This window comes from Phalacrocorax carbo, chromosome 6 (genome assembly GCF_963921805.1).
Source record: "Phalacrocorax carbo chromosome 6, bPhaCar2.1, whole genome shotgun sequence".
Classification (NCBI taxonomy): Eukaryota; Metazoa; Chordata; class Aves; order Suliformes; family Phalacrocoracidae; genus Phalacrocorax; species Phalacrocorax carbo.
In genome coordinates, this window is record NC_087518.1 from 11130234 (window position 1) to 11153617 (window position 23384).

General features: G+C 43.8%; 2 protein-coding genes across 3 annotated transcripts in view; one reads left to right on the forward strand and one right to left on the reverse strand.

Moving 5' to 3' along the window:
- Positions 1 to 915: 915 nt before the first annotated feature.
- On the reverse strand, positions 916 to 13027 carry SLC25A20 (solute carrier family 25 member 20). Its single transcript, XM_064453627.1, has 9 exons — positions 12751 to 13027; positions 11565 to 11657; positions 9478 to 9605; positions 7187 to 7277; positions 6207 to 6324; positions 4922 to 4994; positions 4199 to 4308; positions 2626 to 2750; positions 916 to 2094 (listed from the first exon to the last, which is right to left on the reverse strand). The coding sequence occupies exons 1-9, from the start codon at positions 12853 to 12855 to the stop codon at positions 2032 to 2034; spliced, it is 906 nt and encodes a 301-aa protein (XP_064309697.1). The 5' UTR covers positions 12856 to 13027; the 3' UTR covers positions 916 to 2031.
- Positions 13028 to 13253: 226 nt separating this feature from the next.
- ARIH2 (ariadne RBR E3 ubiquitin protein ligase 2) overlaps positions 13254 to 23384 on the forward strand; it is a 33715-nt gene continuing 23584 nt past the window's right edge. For both annotated transcript variants that reach the window (XM_064453625.1, XM_064453626.1), the window contains exons 1-2: positions 13254 to 13340; positions 17331 to 17677. In XM_064453625.1, the coding sequence (XP_064309695.1) occupies positions 17429 to 17677 (249 nt within the window). In that variant the 5' untranslated portion in view covers positions 13254 to 13340; positions 17331 to 17428. The remainder of the gene's footprint in view (positions 13341 to 17330; positions 17678 to 23384) is intronic.

The window sequence follows — 23384 nt, forward strand, 5'->3', positions numbered from 1 at the left end:
TGGTCAGGAAGCAGAGCCATAAAAGCAGACCTGGTCCTCTTGGAACTAGGTTGGATTTTAGCCTCAGTAAACCTAGAGGTGTGTTTAAAACCATTTGAGGGGTTAAAGTCCTTTAATCACCACTTCTCTGAACCAGTATTAACTCAGTGTTTATGCTTTAAGTATTTCATTCATCCATAGTTGTGGTGACTTTGAGAAGCAGGAGCAGCAGCATGTAACCAAGCAGCGATGAATGCGGAAGGTCCACGGTGGGTAAGGCAGCAGCAAGAACATGGAGGCAGCTCCAACTGACTTGGATTTTCCCACACCAGGAGCCACCTCATTGGTTTCACACCCCTACCCTGTAAAACACAAGAGGTGGACCCTGGGGAAGGCAGGTTCCCTTCAGGTCCTTCCAAAGAATTGGAAAGGAAAGTGGGATTCAGGGCTTCTGCAGCACTTGAGGGTGGAAGGTTTTCAGGCCTGCCCCTGCCTGTGGAAAGCCAAGGTGAAGACTCTGTCCTTACGCTACAGACCAACAGACCACGCCAGACCAAGGACAAACTCTCAGCCTCCTTTCCTGTGCGGCATCAGGACTGATGCTTTCCCTAAGCTCCCCGCTCCCTATCTGTGTCCAGGCCTCTCCCTGGAAAACATCACACACTTTCCACAAGCAAGATGTGTTATTTAGCATCTGGCTTTATAGTTAAAAAGCTGCAGCCGCAACACAGTGCCTAACAGGACTTGTATGACAAACACATGAAGTGCAGAACATTAATTTCCATGGCTCATGTTGGAAATCCAAAAGCTAAGAGGCAAGGGGTTAAAATTAAAGACAGCACAGCACAACTTATTTCCCAATCACATCTCAGAATTAAGAATTGGAAAACTTTTGCAAAACTAACCATGCAAAATGTAAATGAACCAAAGCACACATTCTAGCCAAGCAGCAGCTAGCTTTATTGAGTTCCAATACTGCATCAAAACCAAAGGAAATTAAAGTTGCTTTCTGCTTCTTAGCATTACTAATTTCTTAAATGAAAATATGATTACGTTTAATGATATTAAGAGAAAAACCAAGGAACAGGAGCAAGAATAATGTTAGACGAGACTGCAGAGCCAGTGTCCCCTTTGTTTATCACCCTCGTGTCAGAGAAATTGTGTTCTTGGAAGTGCTGTTAAATATTCTTGGGTCAGGGATTGAATGCCAGGATACAGCATTTGATAAATCAAATATATCATGGTTTGCTATGAACCATGCTGTACTTTTGAAATCACATTTGGGGTACCTTTGGTGGGACAGAAAGGGATTTCAGAATAAAGTTCAGGATCAAACACATTTCCCCACTGGCTGCCTCAGTAAAGCTTAGTACTAATGTTAAGCATAAATCATTTTTTTGTCCTAGTTCCACAGAAAAGATCAGTGTGCAAATCCAATATGGTATCTGTAATACCCCTCAACCCACTGAAATGAAGCTCTGGCCTCCCTTGCTTAGTTCTGTTCGCTGCATTATATGCATGTAAGATTAAAACCACTGTCAACATAGAAATAGCCACAACTAAAAAACTAGAAGAGATGAGAATGCTACCTGACACTGCTTGCAGATACTAGTATGTGCAGCTGCTAACTCATGCCCTGAGAGTTAAGAACACACTGCCAAACAACTATATTAAGGAAGTTTTTCAGCATTAGTAGCTACATGTTTCTTCAGTAAATAAAGAATTACATTTTAAGAAGTGTACCCTTCTTCCATGAGGAAGTACTTAAGGTAGTGTGTGTAATAGTGACAGCTGTCTGTTGGCAGTATTACTGCTGTGGTACATTGGCTCAGAAGACAGGTGTATCACCTCTAGCTCCTCATCAACTCTTTTTCAGAGCTACAGCTTACATTTCTGAATGGCACATAGCACCACCTAAAGAATGTGAGGAAGGCAAAGTGGTATTGGGCAAGTGATCATTCCTGAAACTTCAAGTGATCATTCTTTTATTCCTTTGAGGCAGACTTGCACTCTCTTCCTTCTCCTCTCTAATTTCCAAGGACTTCCTAGTCTTCATAGACCTGGTGCAATCCAGTTAAGAAACTTCATAGCAACTTCAAAACCAAGAAAACATGCCTGGAAGAGAGGACACACAGAACAAATAAGGATTCTAAAAACCTATTCCAGACAAGGGTTTTGAAATGCAGCACTGTAAACACCTGACATGGCCAACATGGAAGGAAGAAGAGAACAAAAAAACCAAAACAAAACAAGTCTTCAACCAGAGGCAAGAATTTTCCTATACCCCTCCACACAAAGGCAGAACTTCTTCTCTGTTACGCTAATTATTTATTGAAGGGGAAGCCAGTCCAAACTTATACACACATTTCTGTCTTCTACTCATAGATGTACAATCAGACAAGAAACACTGTCAGAATGAGTCAACAGCTGTCATGGAAAGCTTCAAAGGAAGGTTTACTTGGTGTTTCCCCTAGGTTAATGTAAATTTTTAGAACCTGGATGCCAACAGCCAAAAGTACCTGCAGTGGCAAAAATCTTACTGAAACGGTACGACAGTAAGCAGCTAGTCATCTCCTCTACAGACTGCAAATATTCACTGTGAGTGGCCAGGTCCCCAAAACCCATCTGGAATCACAATTTACTTACCGCATTAGCGGGAAATGCCCTGATCATTACAGCTGTGAAGCCCTTATATAGAGATGCAACTCCTTCCTCTCTGATAAGTTCTCTCAGCACATCTCTAAAGCCATTTGGGTATCTTCCTGGAGGAGCTGAAAGGGATACAAACCACATTAGCTAAGATGTGTGGCAGTCACAAATGCTGAAGAGTGTGGCATATGTAACAGCCCAGGATTTTCAACAGGTTCATATCACTATACCATCTAGGTGACACCAGAATCCAAGCATTGCTGAAGCTATGTTGTGAAAACATCTGCTTGGGAAAATTATCTATTTCAGTCCAAAGAAAGTAAACAAAAAAGACATCTTAAAGATTCAGTAAACAGAAGGTAAGTGCTCACCATCAACACAAAGAATTTACCTAATCAAGTCATTGGGGGGCAGGGCAGAAAGGAGAATAACTTTTGTCAGGGTTGGATGTCTGAGCTGTTACTTGCACCACTGATCACAGCTCTCCCAAGAGCTGCAACTAGGAAATAGGAAGGTCAGATATAAAAATTAAGTTTGTTTATGAGAAACAGAAAATGATCCTATCACATGCCCCAGCCAAGAATAGCAACAAACTTCAGCCTGTGCTTTTGACTTGTTTTAATGCTGATGTTAGACAGATTTGCTGAGGTGTTTTTAAAAAGTTATTTTATTCAAGGAACAAGTTCTTCTTTCTGACACTTCTCTGGAAAGTACTGCCTCTGCCAGCTCCCTGCATAAGTACTCCAAAACCGAACCCAGTTAAACGGAACCACCATTAAAGCACATCATCTATACAGCAGCACTGGGGATTGGCACAGTAGAATAAGGATGTAATGTATTTCACACTCAGTCCTTGGTACGATATCAAACAACCACAGCAGCCTTTATTCAGAGGAAAAGTTTCCTGCACTAGATTATGGTGATCTGTGACTCAAGAAAAATGGTTACTGTCCAGTGGAGAGAGGAGTCCACAGACAGAGAATAGGAGGAACCTTAACAAAAATATTCATTGACTCACAGAGAAACCAACAAAAAACCTGTCAAACTTCGCTGAAGCTCAAGGCCTGGGGCCATCCTCACTAGGATGAGTCTATGCAATAGGCCACAGATACATAAGAACAGATCTCCTAGACCAAAAGCAATGCTCTTGGCAAGGCACGCCCAGTTACTATAGATTTCAGATAGCACAGGCTACAATTTATACAACTATGTCTAAAGTGAAATAACAAAACCTCTCAAAGAATCACATTTGTAATAGAACAGCCATGATAAGCTGTTCTATTATTATGACTTCTATGCTTAGGTTTTAAAACAGGTATCTCAAGTCGGCATCATTATATTAGCAGGGAGACAGAAACAGAGAAACACAGTCTGATTTGCAAAAAACTTGCGAGGAAACCAACTAAAAGGATAGGAACACACTCAGATTTTTCATGTACATGTCTCAAGCAGTGCTCAAGACATGCTACCTCTCAGATGCCATGCTCAGATGGCATCTTCCGTCACTGCCCAGCCTATGCCCAGGAGCACTGCACTGAGCATGACCACGACAAGCTGGCGTGTAACTCACCAGTCTGGAAACGAGATTTCAGCACGTCTGGTGGAATGGCAACAGCCCAGTTGAAGATCCCAGCCAGGCCCCCAGCAAAGAGGATCCTAGGCACGCTGAGGTCACTCACACTGTGGCAGGATTGGGGTGGGTGGGAGGAAAAAGAAGAAAGAGGAAAAAAAATAAAAAAGGTAAAAACTCATCTGATTTGACTAAGGTGACAATCAAAGAGGCAGCCTGACTAACAGCCAGAAGGCAGCACAATGCTACAGACACAGCGCAGTATCTGAGCAAGATTTCCAAGAAACAGAGCCCTGTGGGCAAAATGTACTAACTCCACCCTAAAGGTTCAAATCTTTTCATTCAGCAGCACACACACAAATGCTCAGGGGGTGTGGGGTGTGGGTAAACAAACAAAAAAACCCCAACAACCAAACCCACAACAAACAACCCAACAACAAAAAGCCCCAGCTCTTTGTGCACACACATGGGTGAAAGTGAAGAGACCTACTTTAAGTATTCCTTCCTTGGCTAATAAGATCCAAGGCTAGAATCTGAGAGGAACTCAGAATACTATTTTAGTTGTCAATTAACCCCAGACTAAACCAGCTCAACTGACAAGATAAGCAACCTTTTTTTAAAAAATGTTTTGATAATACTGCTCGAAACCTCTTCATAACTGTGGAGATTAATCAGCAATGTCTTGGAAGTCCAGAAAAATGATGACTCTGAGATTTCACTAACCTCTTTCCCTCAGGGGTCAGAATGTTCTTCAGCCATTCATATGTCATGAAGTACATTCCACTGGCTGGGACATCTAGTGGGTAAACAACAAAGACTGTGAGTAGTGGGAAACAAAATGAAGCCTAGAGGCACAGCAGCCCCATGCCAGCTCAGCAACACCACAAAGTACATCCAGATTCCTCTTCTGAACCTCCTCTACAAACAAAATAAAATCTTCTGTTGCTCTAGACAGAGGAGACTGAACTTTCCCAGGGATGGCAGCTGCTAAAGGCAAGAACTGGGAAAATATCTGTTCTCGAACATTTCTGTCAGTGGCCTTTCAAATCAGACTGTAACCTGCTTGATGGCCATTAAGCTAATGATGAGACAGCTCTAAGTTTTCTTAATTGCTGCAAAGCAGATCAGAGCTATTCAAGAACTTGAAGAGTTTTGCATACTATTTGTTCTAATGATTCGATTTTAGTTTGGGGTTTGTTTTTTTTTTTTTGTAGTTGATGGGTTTTGTTTTGGGTTTTTTTTAAGGTACTCCCACAGCCCATTCTTAGCTCATGCCTAAACTGGAGAATCAGCCTCTGGCTAAGGACGCTGCCAGAGTTACATTGCTAGCTGTTACACTATGATGAGAAGCCGAGGATAGAACAAATTCCTAAATGGAGATATCAAAATACAAAAATTTCAGCTTATCCTTGGAAAACATTGCCCCAGTGCAGGGAACAATCTAATGCTTTTCAAAGGAGAAAGTACTGAGACACATAAAGGATTCAATGTCTGACACAATTACTTTGTTGTTGTTGTGAGAGGGGTCATGACATCCCAGTCTAAAATAACCCACACTCAAGCAGGTAGAAAGCATAACTGCTGCAAGCACATCTTTTAAATCAGTCAGCGTTATACAGCAACAGTCACAGTCACAATCCTTCTCCCAAGGAAGAAAAAAAACACAAAAAAGAAATATATAAAATAAGAGCCCACTTCTGTACTTTTCTCTTTGTTCTCTCTGCTCCTCTCCTGAAGCCTCTCATTCCTCTTGGCTTCTCAGATCTTAATTAATTCCTATATCCCTCTGATCCTTGTCATCTAATCTCTTCCTCACTCACTGAGAATCTCATGTTTATTTCTCAGTCCCTTTGAGGCATTGGAGTAACTCTGCAAACTGCAAAAAAAGAAAAAAGGGTGACAAGCATCTCCAATTGGCTAAAGGGACAGTGAGATCTATGATACTATGTCAGGCTTGTTATCTTAAAGCACCCCGTGCAGAAGCAGCATCAGAATGTCTATCAGTTACCTCTCATGAGGGTGAGCACTGTCCCCTTGTACACACCACGAATCCCAGCCTCACGGTACAGCTGTTTTGCACAGTCCAAAGAGCCACTGTATTTAGTTTCACCTGTAGCTGCCTGGATCTGAAGGATTAAAGTGATAGTTTCTGACTAGTGAAGGTTTCTGGCTGGTGAACATTCATTCAGCTAGTAGTTAGAAAGCCACGTGCATATTTCCAGAGAGGAAGGGGCACATACTCATTCCACAGACACTCCTGCATATGAAACCTCTGCATCACTTCCTCAAACAGCGCTCTCATGTTCAGGCGGAGGATATGTTTACTGTTCCATACAGAGGCTAGACTCTCCCTTATTTTTACCCAGTGTAAGTCTGAAACAACTGAAGTCAGTTAGGTCGGTTATTTCAACATAGCCTGAAATAAGCAAACCTTCCTATCTCTGCTAACGATGATGTTTTCATTTGTTCAGGTTTACATTTTCCAACAATACTTTAAAAACCCTGGAGGACACATAGAGCTAACAGTCCCCCAAAACATGAGAAAACTATTTGTGTATTTTGAAATGCATTCCTCAATTATGTTTTGGGAACCTGTCAAGGTAACAGAAAATCTTTACAATAGAAAGAGTCTTACAATTTACTAGTTTTGCCTTTTTTTTTTTTTTTTTAAGAAAAAGTTTCATTCTGAAAAACTGGACTTTCCCATACTTTGAAGTGGACTGAGGCATCCATTGATACCTCATATAATGTCACATAGTATAAGGCTTGTGCCCTGTAAAATGAATAGAGCAATGAATGCTGTAAGTACTTATACTGTAATGGTGAGTTTGTATAATGCTTCTTCGTGACACAGTTGCATTAAATGACAGTTGTCTCAGTCCTGTCAAAAAACAGAACAGAGTAAATACACTAACCAAAGAAGTTCCTGGTATGGAAAGGCAAGAACCCCTAAAATTAAATTCCCATCACCACCACCCAATGACTTACCTGTAAAAGGCACTTGATTCTCTCTCCTGGAGCCATGATTACTGTGGTGAACACTCCCGACAACATGCCAGCAGCAAACAGCTGAGGATATCTGCCCCAAGGAAACAGAAGAGACCCTAACACAACACAGTACATAGGAAACGAAGGACAGAAAGACCCCTGTATCACCAGATTATGCTGTTCCACCCAAGGCTGCATCCACTAATTTTGATCAGAAGTGCCTCATCAACGCGTAATTAGAGCTAAACATTTAAGATCTGTAGGATTCAACGCGCTGGTTCCCACAGCAACCCTAACTCAGCTCTTCACATCCATTGTATTTGCTAATATTCCTTGTACTTGCATTTTTTGCTACAGCATTCCTCATTCATTTTTATTCACGACATTCTCTTCCTCCTCCAGTCTCCCACACTCTTCTCAGTGACCCCACCTTCCACGTGTATTCCTGCTTATGCAGCCTGGAGCCTCCTTTCTTTAACCTTTCAGTCCCTCACTCCTTCAGCCTCTGCCGTCGTGAAGTGTGTCCTACCAACCTGCCCTCATCCCGCACATTCTGCATCTGCTTTCATGTGGCAAAGTCTCCATGACAGAAATCCCTTAAACAGCCTGAATGTCTCCATCACAAACTTATCTTTACGTCCAACTACCTGCTACCTTCCCTAGTAAGACGGCCTGACATCTCAATTTAGTTAAATTCCACAGCTCCTGCTTCAATCACCTTGCCCAAAAGATGGCATTCTATTCAGGTTTTCCAATTCTTATACCTTTCTTTACTCTTAAATTCACATTAAATCTTCCAGACCATTCAGACCTCCCTCACCACTGCTCAAACTAAGCTTTGAGTTTTCTAGCTCACCTTGGGATTATTCAGTCCCAGAAAAGTCAGAACAGGGTCCTCAGGTTTCTTTCCATCTCCTTCCTTCCAAAACTTCCCTGCAAAATCAGCATGAGGAGCCACTGCCACCCTGCCGGCCTCTAGACCCCATAACCAACCATGGTGCTAAGAGTCTGACCTTCAACTTTGGGCCTCACATCCTGAGCACACTGTATCTTACTGTGTCAAGTCTGCACCCACAGTATAGCACAGCTGGGCACAGTGACAGTTCCACCATCTCTTTGTTCTTTCTCTCCTACTGCTCTGCTCAAGAGGAGTTCTAAGACTCAAAAAACTATGCTGCCCTTCTCCACCTCGGTCCTTAAAACTTCCCTTTGGTGTGATCTGTATAAAACACAAGGTATTAAGGTGATTAGGCTGCTGGAAACAAGCCCACAGCCTATTTGTTTCCTTGTATTGTCCACTCCTTACTGCTCCCCTGGTCTTACCCTTCAGCCTTGTCTGCATGAGGACACTACTCTGGCAGACCAGAGGGCAAGCTAGCAGTGCCCCAGCATTTCGGCACTGCCTCCCTCTGAGCAACCCAAGCAGAGGGAGCTCGCTCTGTGCCATGGCAGTTGCTAGTGCTGTAGGGCCAGGTGCACTCACACTACCCAGGAGGCCCCCACGCAGGCAAGGCTCCAACAGAAACCGCGCCTCGCCTCCCCACCCCACCACGCTTGGCTCAACACAATGGACTCCTGCTTTCTGACAGGGCTCCTATGTATTGCACGAATAATAGAATAAAATGTTGCTAAGCTACAGTTCTGTTCCTGTAGGGCTAGGAATCACAACATAGCAAAGAAGTTAAGGGAGTACTTGGGGGGGTGTGTGTGTGCCTTTCTTCATGCATAAGGTAGCTTGTAGGAAGCCATACAAAGTTTTCTTAGCTTTCCATATCTTTTCCACAAGGTTGGACATGCCTGAGAGGAAGGCTGCTCATAACACTGCTTTTCAGAAATTAATGATAAAATGTTTCTATGGTTATTAACATATCCTAACATAAGGACACGACAAGAGTCACAACTAACAGGGAAAAGAGAATCAGGACTGTGAGTATTGTCAAGACTGCTTGACCATGAATTTATTTCTCCCATAGTTCCTGTTAATAGTGAGACTGTTGGCAGGCAATCACTATATAACTTGCTCTGTACTCATCTCAAACGGAATTGTTCCTTAATGGCTTTCTTGCGTACAAAGGGAATTGCATAGCACCTGCCCACACGCTGTCTGTTTTTAGTCTATGCTATCAGTCCCACGCTTCCAGAAGCGTTAAAACACTAGTGTTTTATTTTTTAGAACTATATTTATAACCAAGGAGAGGAGACAAATTTACACCACAACTCAATGTGCGACAATACCGCAGGCTGCAAGAGACATAGGGTGCCTTTTCTAACTGATTAACTCAGCAACTCACGTCAAAACGTCATCAGGTTTTCTCTGTTGGAGTCTTTTTCCCAAGCCAAATCCAAAAAAGCACACAGCAAACATGGGTGTCACTCCGATAATAGGAGCTGCCATTCCTCTATACAAGCCCCGGACTCCCTGCAAGAAATGTTATCACAAGAATTACTTGGGTTTGCATGGACTTTGCACACATCTCAGCTTATTGAGAAGCAAAAGGCTACAATACAGGATAGTATCAGTCAGCCAGTCAAATTAATCAGAGAAAAAATGGGGCCTATTGTTTATTTGCAATTATACATGTTTAGCTGAGGCTCAGGGCCTGATGCAGAGGAAAGCTATCCTTCCGGGAAAACACTGGCACCACTTATGCCCTTCTGTTCCCATACTGTTCATCCTGTACTTACATCTCAAGTATGAGGAAGTTAAGTTAAAAGCCACCTGATAATAGTCCGAATAGATTACATCAAAAGTCTTCTCTCTCTGATACACACAAAAATGCACATGCTTTATTAATAAAAAGTCATCAAATGCAGTAGTGTAAAATGCTGACACTGAGCCTGAGAACGCTGAGCAGAATTCACTCTTTAGATAACAGAAAAGCCAGGGAGACTAACCTGAACTACTCCACTCCCCACCAAAATTCACTTTGGAAGAAGTTCCAGAGCCCATTATTTTTTCTTTCCTTCCCAAGTCAAAACTTTTTCACCACACAACTTTATGCTCCTGATGTTTCCCTTCACCAGACTACATGCAGGGCAAAATTCTAACACAGACCCCAGAAGTAGCATTTATTTAATTTATCTTGCCTTTGAACTGAACTTTTTCTAATAAAAAGGAGAGTTATCTTTCTAGATAGAGGCTTAGTGCACAGAGTAAGTATTTGCTGGTCCGTCCACCCATTCCTTCCCCCCCCTCAATAAATCAGTGTGTCCCAGTATGCATCTATACCTGCACAGGCACAACTGACTCTAATGAAATTGTATCTGGCTGACAAAGATCAGACACTCCTGCTCAATCTTCCCATGAGCAGTGGGAAACAAAAGGCCTTGGCAGAGAAGTTTAATAGTTTTCCTTACAGAAACTGATAAGTATTGAGTAGGAGTAGAGAGGCAGCGCTACTTTTGAACTTCACATCACAAGGCTATTATGGTTGAGCTCTGACGTCCGTGCTTCAGCAGGGGTGTTAAAAACTGCAAGGGATTCAGAGCTACCAAAGCATTTCAGTGCCTTGCGGAAGAGGCTAGGGAAGCAAGATTTAGTTTGGTTATATAACAACCTGTTAATACCATAATGAAAGTAGACTTCAGATGAGAGGCAGATCTTTCATTGAACACAGAGTTGCTTAACAAGATCCAGTGGTTCAAAATTAGACTTCAGCCTAGTAAACACAGAGTTGGGCTTTATAGCCATTGTTTCCAAATGGTAAATAGCTGCTGGGAAAAATTACGAAGCAGAAAACCAGATTCTGATGTCCCTTAAAGTCTTTAAACCAAGGCTGCGTGCCTTTCTAAAAACAAAATAGACTATAGTTCAATCACAAGACATGGCTGATTCAGGAGTGAAAACCACTGTCCACCTCCTGAAAAAGACTGAACAAATCTACCATAATTGACCCTCTGTTGTAAAAAAAAAATCACAACCTATTAATTAACACTCATCTGCCTTCTCACAGATGGCATAACGCATTATAGAAGGAAGTAAAAGTACTGCTTGTATCACCAAACGTCACTGCCTATTTTAGGCTTTCCAGAAGCAATTCCAAATACCAAAGACAGCAAGATTCCACTGACTACAACAAAGCCAGCAAACAACTGCCAACTTTCAATCCAGTCTGTAACTTCAGATTTAATATCATGCTATCTGTTAAGAAGTGCTTTTGGTTCAAGAACAGAGACATGCACCTGGAGCACGTGGATGCTAAGTATTCCCCAAGTTTTGTAATCTGCTTAAAAATTTTAACTAGAAGCAATTAAACCGATAACGCAAGAATTGTGTGGTCTCCAGGGGGGCAACGTTCCCACACAATTCCATTCCTGCGACATGCAGGAACAACTGATATTTTTGGCAGGCATCACAGATGATATGCTAACACAGTACCTCTCCAACAAGAGTCTTTCTGAAGCAGTCAAAGGTCCCAGAATAGAGCGGAGGCTGACCAGGCTGTGGCTTAGGCTGGGTTTGCAGTCTGACCTAGTAAGATGGGATAGGAAAACGTTATTTTATTAAATATTACTGTCTAACCTTTGATTCAGTGAACACCTCTATATGACTATTATGGAGTAAGTTTTGAGACCAGAGTTTACAGTATTGGCAGACAGGTTCTTTCTGGTGACCAATGACCCGAAGGAATGGCAGGAAGATGTGCCAGGGGAGGTTTAGGTTGGATATTAGGAAAAGGTTCTTCACCCAGAGGGTGGTGGAGCACTGGAACAGGCTCCCCAGGGAGGCAGTCATGGCACCAAACCTGAGGATATGCAAGAAGCACGTGGACAATGCCCTCAGAGACATGGTGTGAATTTTGGGATTGTCCTGTGCAGGGACAGGAGTTGGACTTGATGATCCCGGTGTGTCCCTTCCAGCCCAGGACATTCTATGATTCTATAATTAACACCATTTTAGCTCTTTACAGAAGAGATTGAATTTTAATGTATTTAGTACTTGATGCATTTAACCATTTAATTGCTAGGATGACATCGGGATAATAACCCCATCTCAACAACTGAGAACCAACACTGTGCTGCTGCCGCTGCTCAGCTCCCTCACCTCCTGCGTGCGTGGAGCCTGATCTGTCCCGCGGGTCCCCCCACTCAGGTCACTCCCTGCCCCCTCGGGCCCAGGGGCGCTGGGGAGGGGTCCCCGCCGCAGCACGAGGCTGGCGGGAGCCACTCAGGCTTTCAACTCCTTCTAGAAACAGGAACATCAACAGTTTGTTTTTTTTTTTTCTCTTATTTTCACTATAAACCGGCCTCTGATGGGACGCGACGGTCGCCGAGGGCCGCCAAGCCAGTGGGGGCACACTGCCGGGACACCGAGTCCCGCCTCCGCGCGGTGCCCGCCGGGAAGCGTAGTCCCCCCTCACGGCCCGCCTCTCCGCCGGTACGTCTCGCCGTTCCCCGCGCGGTGCCCGCCGGGAAGCGTAGTCCCCCCTCACGGCCCGCCTCTCCGCCGGTACGTCTCGCCGTTCCCCGCGCGGTGCCCGCCGGGAAGCGTAGTCCCCGTCCGTGTGTCCCCCCGCCCCGGCTGCCCCGCACCGCACGGCACCGGGCCTCGGCCGCCGCCCCACCTTGATGGTGTCCAGCGGGTGCCCCACGAACACCAGGCAGACACCCCCGAAGCCGCCAGCAAAGAAGTTCTTCACGGGGCTGATAGGCTGTGGCTGCTCCGCCATGACGGCGGCGGGTGAGGAGCGGGACGCTGCGTCCCGCCGAACCAGCGCTACCCTCTCCGCCCCGCGACCTTTACCCCAGTGCCGGGCCGCGCGGCACGCCGGGATACCGGGTGGGGAGGGGGTGAGCGCGGGGCAGGCCGGGATACCGGCAGCCCCTACCCGCGGCGGAGGGCCTCTCCCCCGCCGCCGTGCCGGGCGCTGCCACTGGCCGAGCCCGAGCCGCCAGCGCCTCCCGAGGGTGCTGACCAGGCGCCTTGAGACGGTCCCGCGCCGCCGGCCCGATAACCCCCTCACGGTGTTTTTGTTTTTCAAACCCCCCCCCCCCGGCCCGGCGCAGTGGTCCGGCCCGGCCCGGCCCGGCGGAAGTGACGCCACGCGGAGGCCGGTACTTCCGGCGCATAGGCAGTGGCGGCCCGGCAGGAGGAGCTCGGGGCGTCGCTCCGTTTCCCCCCCACCCCCCTCTCGCTCCGTCTCCGCCGCCCCCGGTAGGTATTGGGCCGGGTGGGGGTGCGTGGGAAGGGACGGTCCGTGCTGCACTGTCCCGCGGCGGTGGGGAGCCGGGGCCGCCTGGTGAGCGCTGCCGCCTGCCGGGCCCGTGTTCCTCAAGCGGGAGGTGGCGGGGGCTGGGCGGCGGGGCAGATCCCGGTGTGAGAGAGGCGGTGCCGGGTCTCTGCGGCTCGGTTTAGTGCCCGGCAGCGCTCCGTTGCGGGGCCGGTGCCGAGGCCGGGCTGCCCCGGGGGAGAGCCGCAGCCCGTGAGCTCTCGGGCCGGCACCGGGCACGGGCTGGGGACGGGCTGTGCTGGGGCTCCCCCCGCGCCCCGCCGACGCTCGGCCTCCTCCTGCACAGCTCCCTTCTCCCCCTCGGTGTTCCTGGGCTCTCCTCCCGCACGGATGCAGCGTCCTGGTGGTGTGGGACAAGTGTGGGGTTTAGTCTTGAACGCGTTTCAAAAGGAATGGACCTGAGATAATTTAAATGAACCTTTCTGCCCAAGCCTAGAGTCACCACGGAAGGAAGGCTTGTGTAGGCATGCGTAAAATAACTTGATAAACGCGACGGTAGATTAGAAAAAGATAGGACTGAAATGGATTCGATGAGTTGGGAAGGACAAGGCAACCGTGATAGTCTGAACAAAGACTGGGAAGTGGGAGGAGAGCACACAGATTCACGGGGGATGTGTGATATGGCTGCAAGGAGGTCTCTGCAAAGTCATCTTTGGTGAAAAGGATGGGGGATATTGTTCTAGTTTCTCACTCTTGAGATGGAAAAAATCCCATCTGAAAACTCAGTGGAGAAGGAAACAGCAAGGTATGCATGCTGCAGGTGTGTAGGAGCAACTGAGGATGATCCACAGATTACAGGTTTGAGTGACATAAGGATGCGATTAACACTAATAGCAAGCATGGAGTTGGGGTTGTAGGTGGTTGCAGAGAAAAGGGAGAGTGTCAGCCCATTTACAGTTTGTGTGGATAAGTAGTTCAGGAGGCAGACTTGAGTGGCACTTTCTCTGTTTTGTAATTATCAATAAAGAGGTGAAAAAAGGAAAAGTCGTCTCAAATGGCTGTAAAATATCAACAGAAAAAGAGGAGCGTCCTCCAGGAGACTTAGAGAAATTCCACAGAGGTAGACACAGAGAGCAAGAAATCAGAAAAGAATGATGTAGTGAGACAAAATATAAGCTGGTGTCATGTAATTTACTGTGTCTGACAGTAGTGAGGTCAGGGAGAGGCTGATGGTGGCACATCTGAAAGCATATTTTGTTTCAAAAGACCTTGTTAAACATTGTGTTGCAAAGCAGGAGTAAGCAAGGGGGCACCTCTGCTGGAGTGGTAGAGTGTAGGGGTGGGTGTGTTTATGAGCTCCTGCAAGGAGGCTGGAGCAACAGAGGGGATTAATTTGTATCAGTGTTAGTGAAGATGAGGGAGTATTTTGGATGAAGATGGTAAAGAAGGACCTCATCCTCCCTTGGGTAGGAAAGTGATCTAAATATGGTTCAAAATGTAATAATCTGATTTTTGGAATTATGGTAATTATTTGATCTAAATACTGTTTGGGTTTTTCACCCTCTTTTTTGAGCTTAACATCTTTATTGTCTTAAAAATTAATGCTATCAAGTATTAGCTGTGTCTTATCTTAGTTTGCATTCAGAGAGCTCATCATTGGGTGCGTTGGCATTAGGCTGACCCTTAGGCGAGGTGAGTTCTGTTCCTTGTTTTCCTGGTACCTTGTTTTGCTTTGTCAGCAGAGCTTGTGCCTTAGTCTTCCTCTCTCTCCATGCATGTCTATTCAGTTATGCTGGAAGTGAGCTCTTTCTGAGAATGTTGTGACAGGATTTACAAAAGTTATCCAGTCTGCAGACTGTTTTCCGCTTGATACATCCCATTTGCCCATGCAAACAGTTCCTCTGTCCAAATAAGTGTGTAGTGGTACAGAGAAACAGCTCTGCACTCTTCTGAGCCTCCTCCCCAGCGACTGGTACTTAACTGCTGAGGTATCGGGCAGGCCCATTATTCCACTTGCATATCTAGAAACATCTCATTGCTTGGACAAGACTCGCTATGTGTTGAGACTGCAAATGGTCCTAGTGTTTTGGGGTCAGGGTTTTTTTGGTCTTTGGAGTGTGGGATGATCTGACTGAGTTTGAGAAGTTTCCTGGATGGTGAAACTTGCTCGGGCTTTGTGATGCTCTGAGGTTGGCTGAACAAAGCTGTTCCTATATCTCTAGGAGTGCTCACGGTGGTTTTCAGTTCTCAAATAAGTTATTCCCTTAAAATAACATTTAACAGGTAAAGATCCATTATTACTTTTATGCAAGAGGTCAGTGTCTATAATGATTCAGTTCTGGGCTTAATCTGTAACTTTAAGCAGGGTAGAGAGAAGGAGGGACAATATAGGCTTGCCTTGTGTCTGTCAAACCCGATTTCACATCTGTCTCCTTCCAATATGGAGAGACGGTGCCTCTGCTCCACTGACTTTCTGTACGAAGCAGTGCTATAAAATATTTGTGTGTTACTTATATTGTGGATAGCTAATAAATCAAGAGGCAAATGAAAGGAATGGAGACCAGAATTCAGGGGATAACTTAATTAGCTCCTAGCCTTCATCATCTCTCACTGGAGGTTTGTATCTGCTGAAATTACTGCAGTTCCTCAAATTAATTGTACATCATGTCTCTTCCTGGTTATTCTGTGCTGCCTGGTCAGGTTATTTGAAACAGAAAACAAATTATTTGGGGAAGAATAATGAAAATTTATGGTTGAGATTTCCTGTGCTTTAAAGTCAGGATTCTCAAAGCTTGATTATGGTTTCCCTAGCAGCTACAAACTGTGATACTGCAGGAATATATTTGAGTCACAGAGCTAACAACATAGTAATGCAAAATGCAAATGTATAAGAAACCCAATACACACTGCTTATGGAAAATATAGTTTTGATTTTATGTATGTTTGTATGTAAAATTTGGTTGCAGCATTGGTTTAAGTCTTCTGTATTTAATACATTCTCACTTGAAGCTAAATTATTTGGTTTAATGGAAGTTTGTGACTAAATATGAGATGACCATAATTCAAGGTTGATATGTGCTCTGCTGCTGAACATCTTAGAACTCAAATTCATGCAGTTTAGTTACAGAAGCAGAAGGTTTGTAGTTCAGAGAAGTAAAGCCAAACTGTGAACTTTGCAATACCAGTGAGAATTGGGAGGGGAGGAATTTGGCTGTCCTGATTCTTCTTGAATAACAGCTGTCAACACTTGAGCATAAGTTTCTACATTCAGAAGGTAATAAGTGTATATTGAGAAGGTAATAAAATGAGAGAATAAAATGATTTACTTCCCTGCTTAGATGTAAGGCCCAAGCCACATTGCATCTATTAAGTAGAACCTACTTAAAGGGATTAATTTCACTGTTTCTTTCGAGACAGTATTGAAGACTGTTAAATCAGGTGTATGTGAGAGATCTGTTTACTTTCTTATTTTCTGAAGTCCCACTTAATGGCTGTGGTTCTGAAGCAATATGGACTTGAACAGGGTATCGCAGGTTGCCTTTCTAGCTGCTGTGGTCAACGTTAAGGGGTTTGTGTTTTTTCCTGTTGATGAAGTGGATATGATGCTTTTCTGCAGCACTTCAGGCTGTTGGTAAAAACTTAATGTCATAAACATAGTTGTATCTTTGAAAAGATCTGTAGTGAAGGTTATGCAGCCACTTTCCAAATGTCAAAAGTCTTGGGGCCCACGCCGGGGCTAGGATGTAATGCAATAAGCCAATCTCAGAGGTTTTAGACTTTGCCTGTAAGAGCAGCCTTGACTTTGCAGATGCAAGAGTTGCAGTAAATCCAAACCAGGGACATGCACAGCAGAATCTTCTTTAGCTGGGCCGTTGGGTCAGTCCGTTCCTGGCTGTTTCATCACCTGTATGATGTTGATGCAGCCTCTCTTACCATTTCTTAGGCAACAGAAAAAATTGTTTTTCCCCCCTTAGGAGGCAGAGCTCAGATGAAATCAAAAGAACGATAAAATTTGGAGAAGAAAAAGAAGCTGCAATTGCTTTCCTGGTCTGCAGTTTGACAGGGCATTAAGATGTCCGTGGACATGAACAGCCAGGGCTCTGACAGCAATGAAGAGGATTATGACCCTAATTGCGAGGAGGAGGAAGAGGATGAGGATCCTGGGGATATTGAGGATTATTATGATGGGGTAGCTAACGACGTGGAGCAGCAGGGAGCAGATGCCTTTGATCCAGAGGAATATCAGTTCACCTGCCTGACTTACAAGGAGTCGGAGAGCACTCTGAATGAACACATGGCCAGCTTGGCTGCCACGTTAAAGGTGAGGAAAGGTTTCTGCATTAACACAGGTGTAAAATAAGTCTGTGGCTGAAAAGGCAAATGCTGAGCATACAGTTTGAAATAAAAGCTGTGGTGATTTTACTGTTATGGGGGATTGGAGGAACATTATTGAATTGTCCCAGGTTCAAAACTGACTCGAAAGTTTACAGTTGTTGCATACTGGTGCTGGGACCTGAAAAAATCTTCCTTACTGAATGTTGATCTCTAAAATTTTTTTTAGAGCTGAGCTTCGTGACCAAAATTCCTGAGTTATAACTCTTTGCATTAACACAATGCAAAGAGGATATATATAAAAGAAATAAACCAAATCATAAATGGCGCAGATTGGTACACCTGTGTTTGAGAATATAACTGACAGATAGCAAGACATGCTAAAACTCAGTAATTCTAGCAAAAACAGTTTTCTTTGTTGGTTCTGAGAGAATAATCATAGACTTTCAAAGACAGATCAGCTGTCATGCCAGGTATTAACCCTACTGTTGCAGTGACAGCAATTAAAGTACAATAAACTTGCAAGCTTTTGTAGTGACTAATTCATCACAGAAGAGTCACACTGTGAGCCAGCTCCATGGTGTTATGCTCAATATGATTTTTGTGAAGTTTTCTTTCTCTTTGTGCACCTGATTACTGTAGTGGAGACGTGTAATAAGAGGAGGTTCCCCCTCTGCCTTGTCAGTGTGCTTCAGTCCCAGTGCAGGTCAGAGGAAAGAGTTTTCTAAGATCTACACTGGGTTGAAATTACCAAAGCACCTACTTTGTAACAGGTCTCCTAGTGCTTGTTCTTCTCTGGAACAACCCCTGGAAGTGGGGCAGGTGACTGCAGCAAATTAAAAAAAAACCCCACACACAAAAACCCCCATGTTCAATAGGTTTTGATTCCTATTCATTTGGTATGAATCAAAACTAATTTAAAAAAAATAAGAGGGATCTCTTGATCTTTATTTGTACATCAGTGTGTTGTATAGAAATAATGTAACCATAAAGGCTGAGGACTATAAAGCTTGTAAACAATAGGCTCTAAAGTGCACCTGTACTTTTTGCTGCATCTCTAGCTGATTTTGCCATCTATTGTGCTTGTTCCCAGCATGCACCACCTCAGAAAATGAAGTTTTACTCTTTCTTGACTGTGAAACTCATGTCTGCAATTTCTTCAAAATGTGCAGTTCAAGCTCTGAATGCCTGCTGTTCCCTACAGACTGTGAGAAAAGGGAGGCAAAAGAAAAGAACAAATAAGAATAGTTGGTCAGCACTTTTGATCCAGCTGCCAGTTGCTCCTGGTTCTTAGCAATTAAGTAAAGATTTAGAGCAGCTTTTCTGCTCCTTACTGTTAGCCTTCAAATGGGGCACCCTTCAAAAAGGTGACCCCTGCTATATTGTTCTCTTGAATTAAATTAACAAAAGCAAGATTTTATTTAGTCTTTAAAATCAGGCTTCCATAGTTATAATAAATTTTCTAAGAATTCTGGAGGTCTCATTGAACAAATATTATAGTTGACCAGAAAATACCAGCCTGCTAGCTTGAATCTTGCCCCAAATATGAGCAAAGGAGAGAACATTTTAGATTCCTTTTATATCGAGAATATTCTGCATATTTGCTTAAAAATTAAGTGCTACACACTTTGGTTTCTGCATGAGAAGATAAAAATAAGTCTGGATAGAAACCTGAAAAACTGATCTTGTAAGCCACTCATGAAGTCTTTAGCTCTTGAAGTGGCACATTAACTCTGTTCACTAGTAACGGTGGTGCATCTGCTGCATGTGCTTTTTGTTTCCTGGCATCCTTTCTTACAATACTTCAGCAACCCTTTTTCTTCCTTCCCCTCTCTTCCCCCAAGGAAACTTGTCATTTTGTTAGTTTTCTGAGACAAACTGGAGTGGAAAGAATTTGTGTTGAATTAGCAAGCATAGAGAAGAAGGGAATTGAATAGAACATGTTGAATATTTGTTGTCATTATTTTCCGTTGACTTAATGCATATGAATAAACAGGGACAGACTTCTGTAAGAACTGTGGTAACTTCTTTCCTCTAATTTGTTTGAGCTCTAAAAACTTTTTTTTTCTTTTGAAAACTACCTTTCATAATGTCTTGGGTTTTTTGGAGAGTGCTGGTTGTTCTTTTGGAGAATGCTAGTTCATTTTGTTGATTTCATCTCCTTTCCCTTGTGATATCTAGTGGTTATGGAGTGCTTTTCAGCCTTAACTCATATTTAAGGCAAAGTGCTTGCCCCTGACAGGGAGACATGAAGGTAAATTGAAGACTGTCTTCAGGAGGTACAGTGAAGGCAATGCCTGACATGGTATCTGAGCAATTTGCTATTACAAGAAATGAATGTACTAACATAGTTCCCTAAAGCAAAGAAAAAAAATCAATGTAATAAATCGGCTCGAAGCCATGTTTGAATGTTCTGCCACTGTATATTGTTATTAGATGATTCGCTTTCTGACAGTCAAATTGGGAGGGTTGTGTACTGAGCATGTTTTTCCTCTGTGACATATTGTTGACACACTTTTAAGACCAGAAACAGGTATTCAGAGCTTTAGGTCTTCATACGTGCAGTCTGTACTGTTATTGGCTAACAACAATCTAAATAAATAGTATTTCATTTGCTCCCCTCATTAACCCTCAACATTTAAGTATTTTGTTCATATATTTCAGGCTGATTGTTGAATTCCTGTTTTCTTAAAAGTGTTGAGATAAAGGGTAATGTTCCTTGGAAAACCTTTTGGCTACCTCTTTTTCATTCCTCATCGGTTACAGCTGACCTTGTTCTCACTCCTACTGAAGCTAAACAAACAACTGAACAAACCTTGTGTTGGCTGGCTGACTTCAGGTTGGGTGTGAGCACCCTGCATATGTTTAAAAGTTCATCAAGCAACATCAAAAGAGACAGCCTCTTCAACAAAAGGCTTGTTTTCTACCCCAGGTAGAGACAAAAATCAGTTAAAATCTTAAGTCTGATAAAAGCATGAAACCCACTATGTAGGTGTATGCCCTTGTATCTCTTACTGTCACAGGAAACTTTTACCTTGATTTCTTCTGACTTAGTTTTTATCAAGTGGGGAATTCTGAATAGAAAAACTAGTGCAAAAAAGGTAGCAGTAGGTACAACCAGCTCTGCTGTGTGCCAGGCCTGCAACTACAGTAATGGTTATCAGAGAACTGCAATGAAGCTAGAGGGACTTTATAAGTGGTACTCAAAGTTTCTCCTGATTTTGTTTTTAGTAAGAACTGTGAATAGATCCTTGCTCTCCAAGAAAAAGAAGAGGAAATGTTTATTCCTTGGTTAGTGTTGTTAATCTGGAGGTCTGTTTTGTGGACTTCAGTTAATACCCTGACTAAAATTAGGACAGGCTATCTCTGTTGAAACATGCCAGAAGAAAGTCTCAAACTAATATTATCCAAAACTGTGATTCTCTGACCAAAAAGCCTGTGAATTGAAGTGAATCACTTTTAATTCCTCAAAAGGTCCCTTGACCAAGGGTCAACACTTGTTAAGGACAATACTCTTGAGAGCAGAATGGCATGTATTGCCTGCAGAGCAGCAAAGGAATTTACAACAGTTCTTTTTAAAAAGTAGATATAATTACAAAATCCAGTTATCTTTCAAAAGTAACGGATTAAAATTGTGTAGTAGTAAGTTTGTTCTCAAGATAACTGTCAAATCATCGCTGAGTGACTGTGGGTCCTGGAGTGGCAGTAGCAGCACATGCACACAAACAGTGTGATACTTAACAGTTGTACAAACAAAGTTGACCCTGTCACTGGCAAGCAGTTAAGTGTGTGATGATGTCATATTGTTTTTGTTTGTGAATGACACTTCCTGGCTCTGCTGAGGGTCTCCACACAAGTCTGGAATATCTGTGATGTTCCAAATGACTGGCAGTAGTTTGTTTCAGTGATGAGATGGATCTTTCTAGTTTTTACCAAAGTCTTTAAACTGGTGATCCAAACCACCAGATAAAACAATTCTAATTACAATTTATGAAAAAACATGACCTTGTCTTTACATCTTTTTAGAAGCTGATTGTCAGTCATGAGGAAGCTAAGATATTTCCACACATACAAGGTAACAAGGAAAGACAGTCATGTTGTTTTACAGGCAATTGGTACAGATGTCGTCTTTCCACTAAAACCAAAGGAATTGTAAAACTGAAGAATTTATAATTTTGTTTTTTAACATGAGTAATCTGCTAATATTTACCAGATAGCAAAAAGCTTACTTTCCTTGCGCTTTGAAATAACAGCTTGTGATGTGTTGTTCAAGCCCTGTCCTGTGAGGAATAAAACTTGGTAGATGCAAAAAGTCATGACATAGTACTGTTGTACTATGATTCTATTAATCCATGTTATCACTACTAATCTTTCAGAGATAAACCAGTTTTTCATATATTCTTGCTCACCTTATTGATGTCATGTCTTTTAATGCAACCAAATTAGTATTTGCCTGTAAAAACACAGCCCTCTGAAACTGTTCCACACACTCAAATTGCGCTGACACAGAAAAGTTAGTTTGTAGAGCTGCGTGGTGAATGCTGGCAGCAGTCCTTTTCAAATACCATCTTTAGCAGATCCAGAGTCATGTGCATGGAGATTGGCAGCCTGTTTGAGCAGGCCTGGCCAAAGGATTTGGCGCGCGCAGAACCCCTGTTCAATGAGATCACAAAAAGTCCATGAAGAGCCAGATGTCAAAATGCTGGCATGTGTGCCTCCCTGTATTGCTGTGCAAACCATGACCAAGTATGTGATATGGGGCGCTTATCTGAACAAACATGCAGCGTTGTGTAGTCATGCTTTTTGATGCCATAACAACTTCATAAAACTTACATGCAACATAAAATGGCAGTCGTAAAACACTAGCTGGCTTACCAGCTATTATCAGAAGGAGTCAGCATGGATTCACCAAGGCAAGCTCATGCTTGACCAACCTGATAGCCTTCTATGATGGCGTGACTGGCTGGGTCGATGAAGGGGAAGCAGGGGATGTTGTCTATCTTGACTTCAGTAAGGCATTCCACACTGTCTCCCATAGGCAAGCTAAGGAAGTGTGGGTTGGATGAGTGGACAGTGAGGTGGATTGAGAACTGGCTCAACAACAGAACTCAGAGGGTCGTGATCAATGGAGCAGAGTCTGGATGGAGGCCTGTCACTAGTGGTGTTCCCCAGGGGTCTGTGTTGGGTCCAGTCCTGTTCAACATATTCATCAATGATCTGGATGGTGGGATAGAGTGTAACCTCAGCAAGTTTGCTGATGATACCAAGCTGGGAGGAGTGGCTGATACACCAGAAGGCTGTGCTGCCAGCCAGTGAGACCTGGACAGGCTGGGGAGCTGGGCTGAGGGCAACCTGATGAAATTCAACAAGAGCAAGAGTAAGGTCCTGCACCTGAGGAGGAGTAACCCCATGCACCTGTACAGGCTGGGGGCTGAACTACTGGAAAGCATCTGTGTTGAGAAGGACCTGGGAGTGCTGGTGGACAACAAGTTGACCATGAGCCAACAATGTGCCCTTGTGGCCAAGAAGGCCAGTGGTATCCTGGGATGCATTAAAAGGAGTGTGGCCAGCAGGTCAAGGGAGGTTATCCTCTGCCTCTACTCCACCCTAGTGAGGCCACATGTGGAGTACTGCATCCAGTTCCAGATTCCCCAGTTTAAGACAGACAGGGAACTACTGGAGAGAGTTCAGCAGAG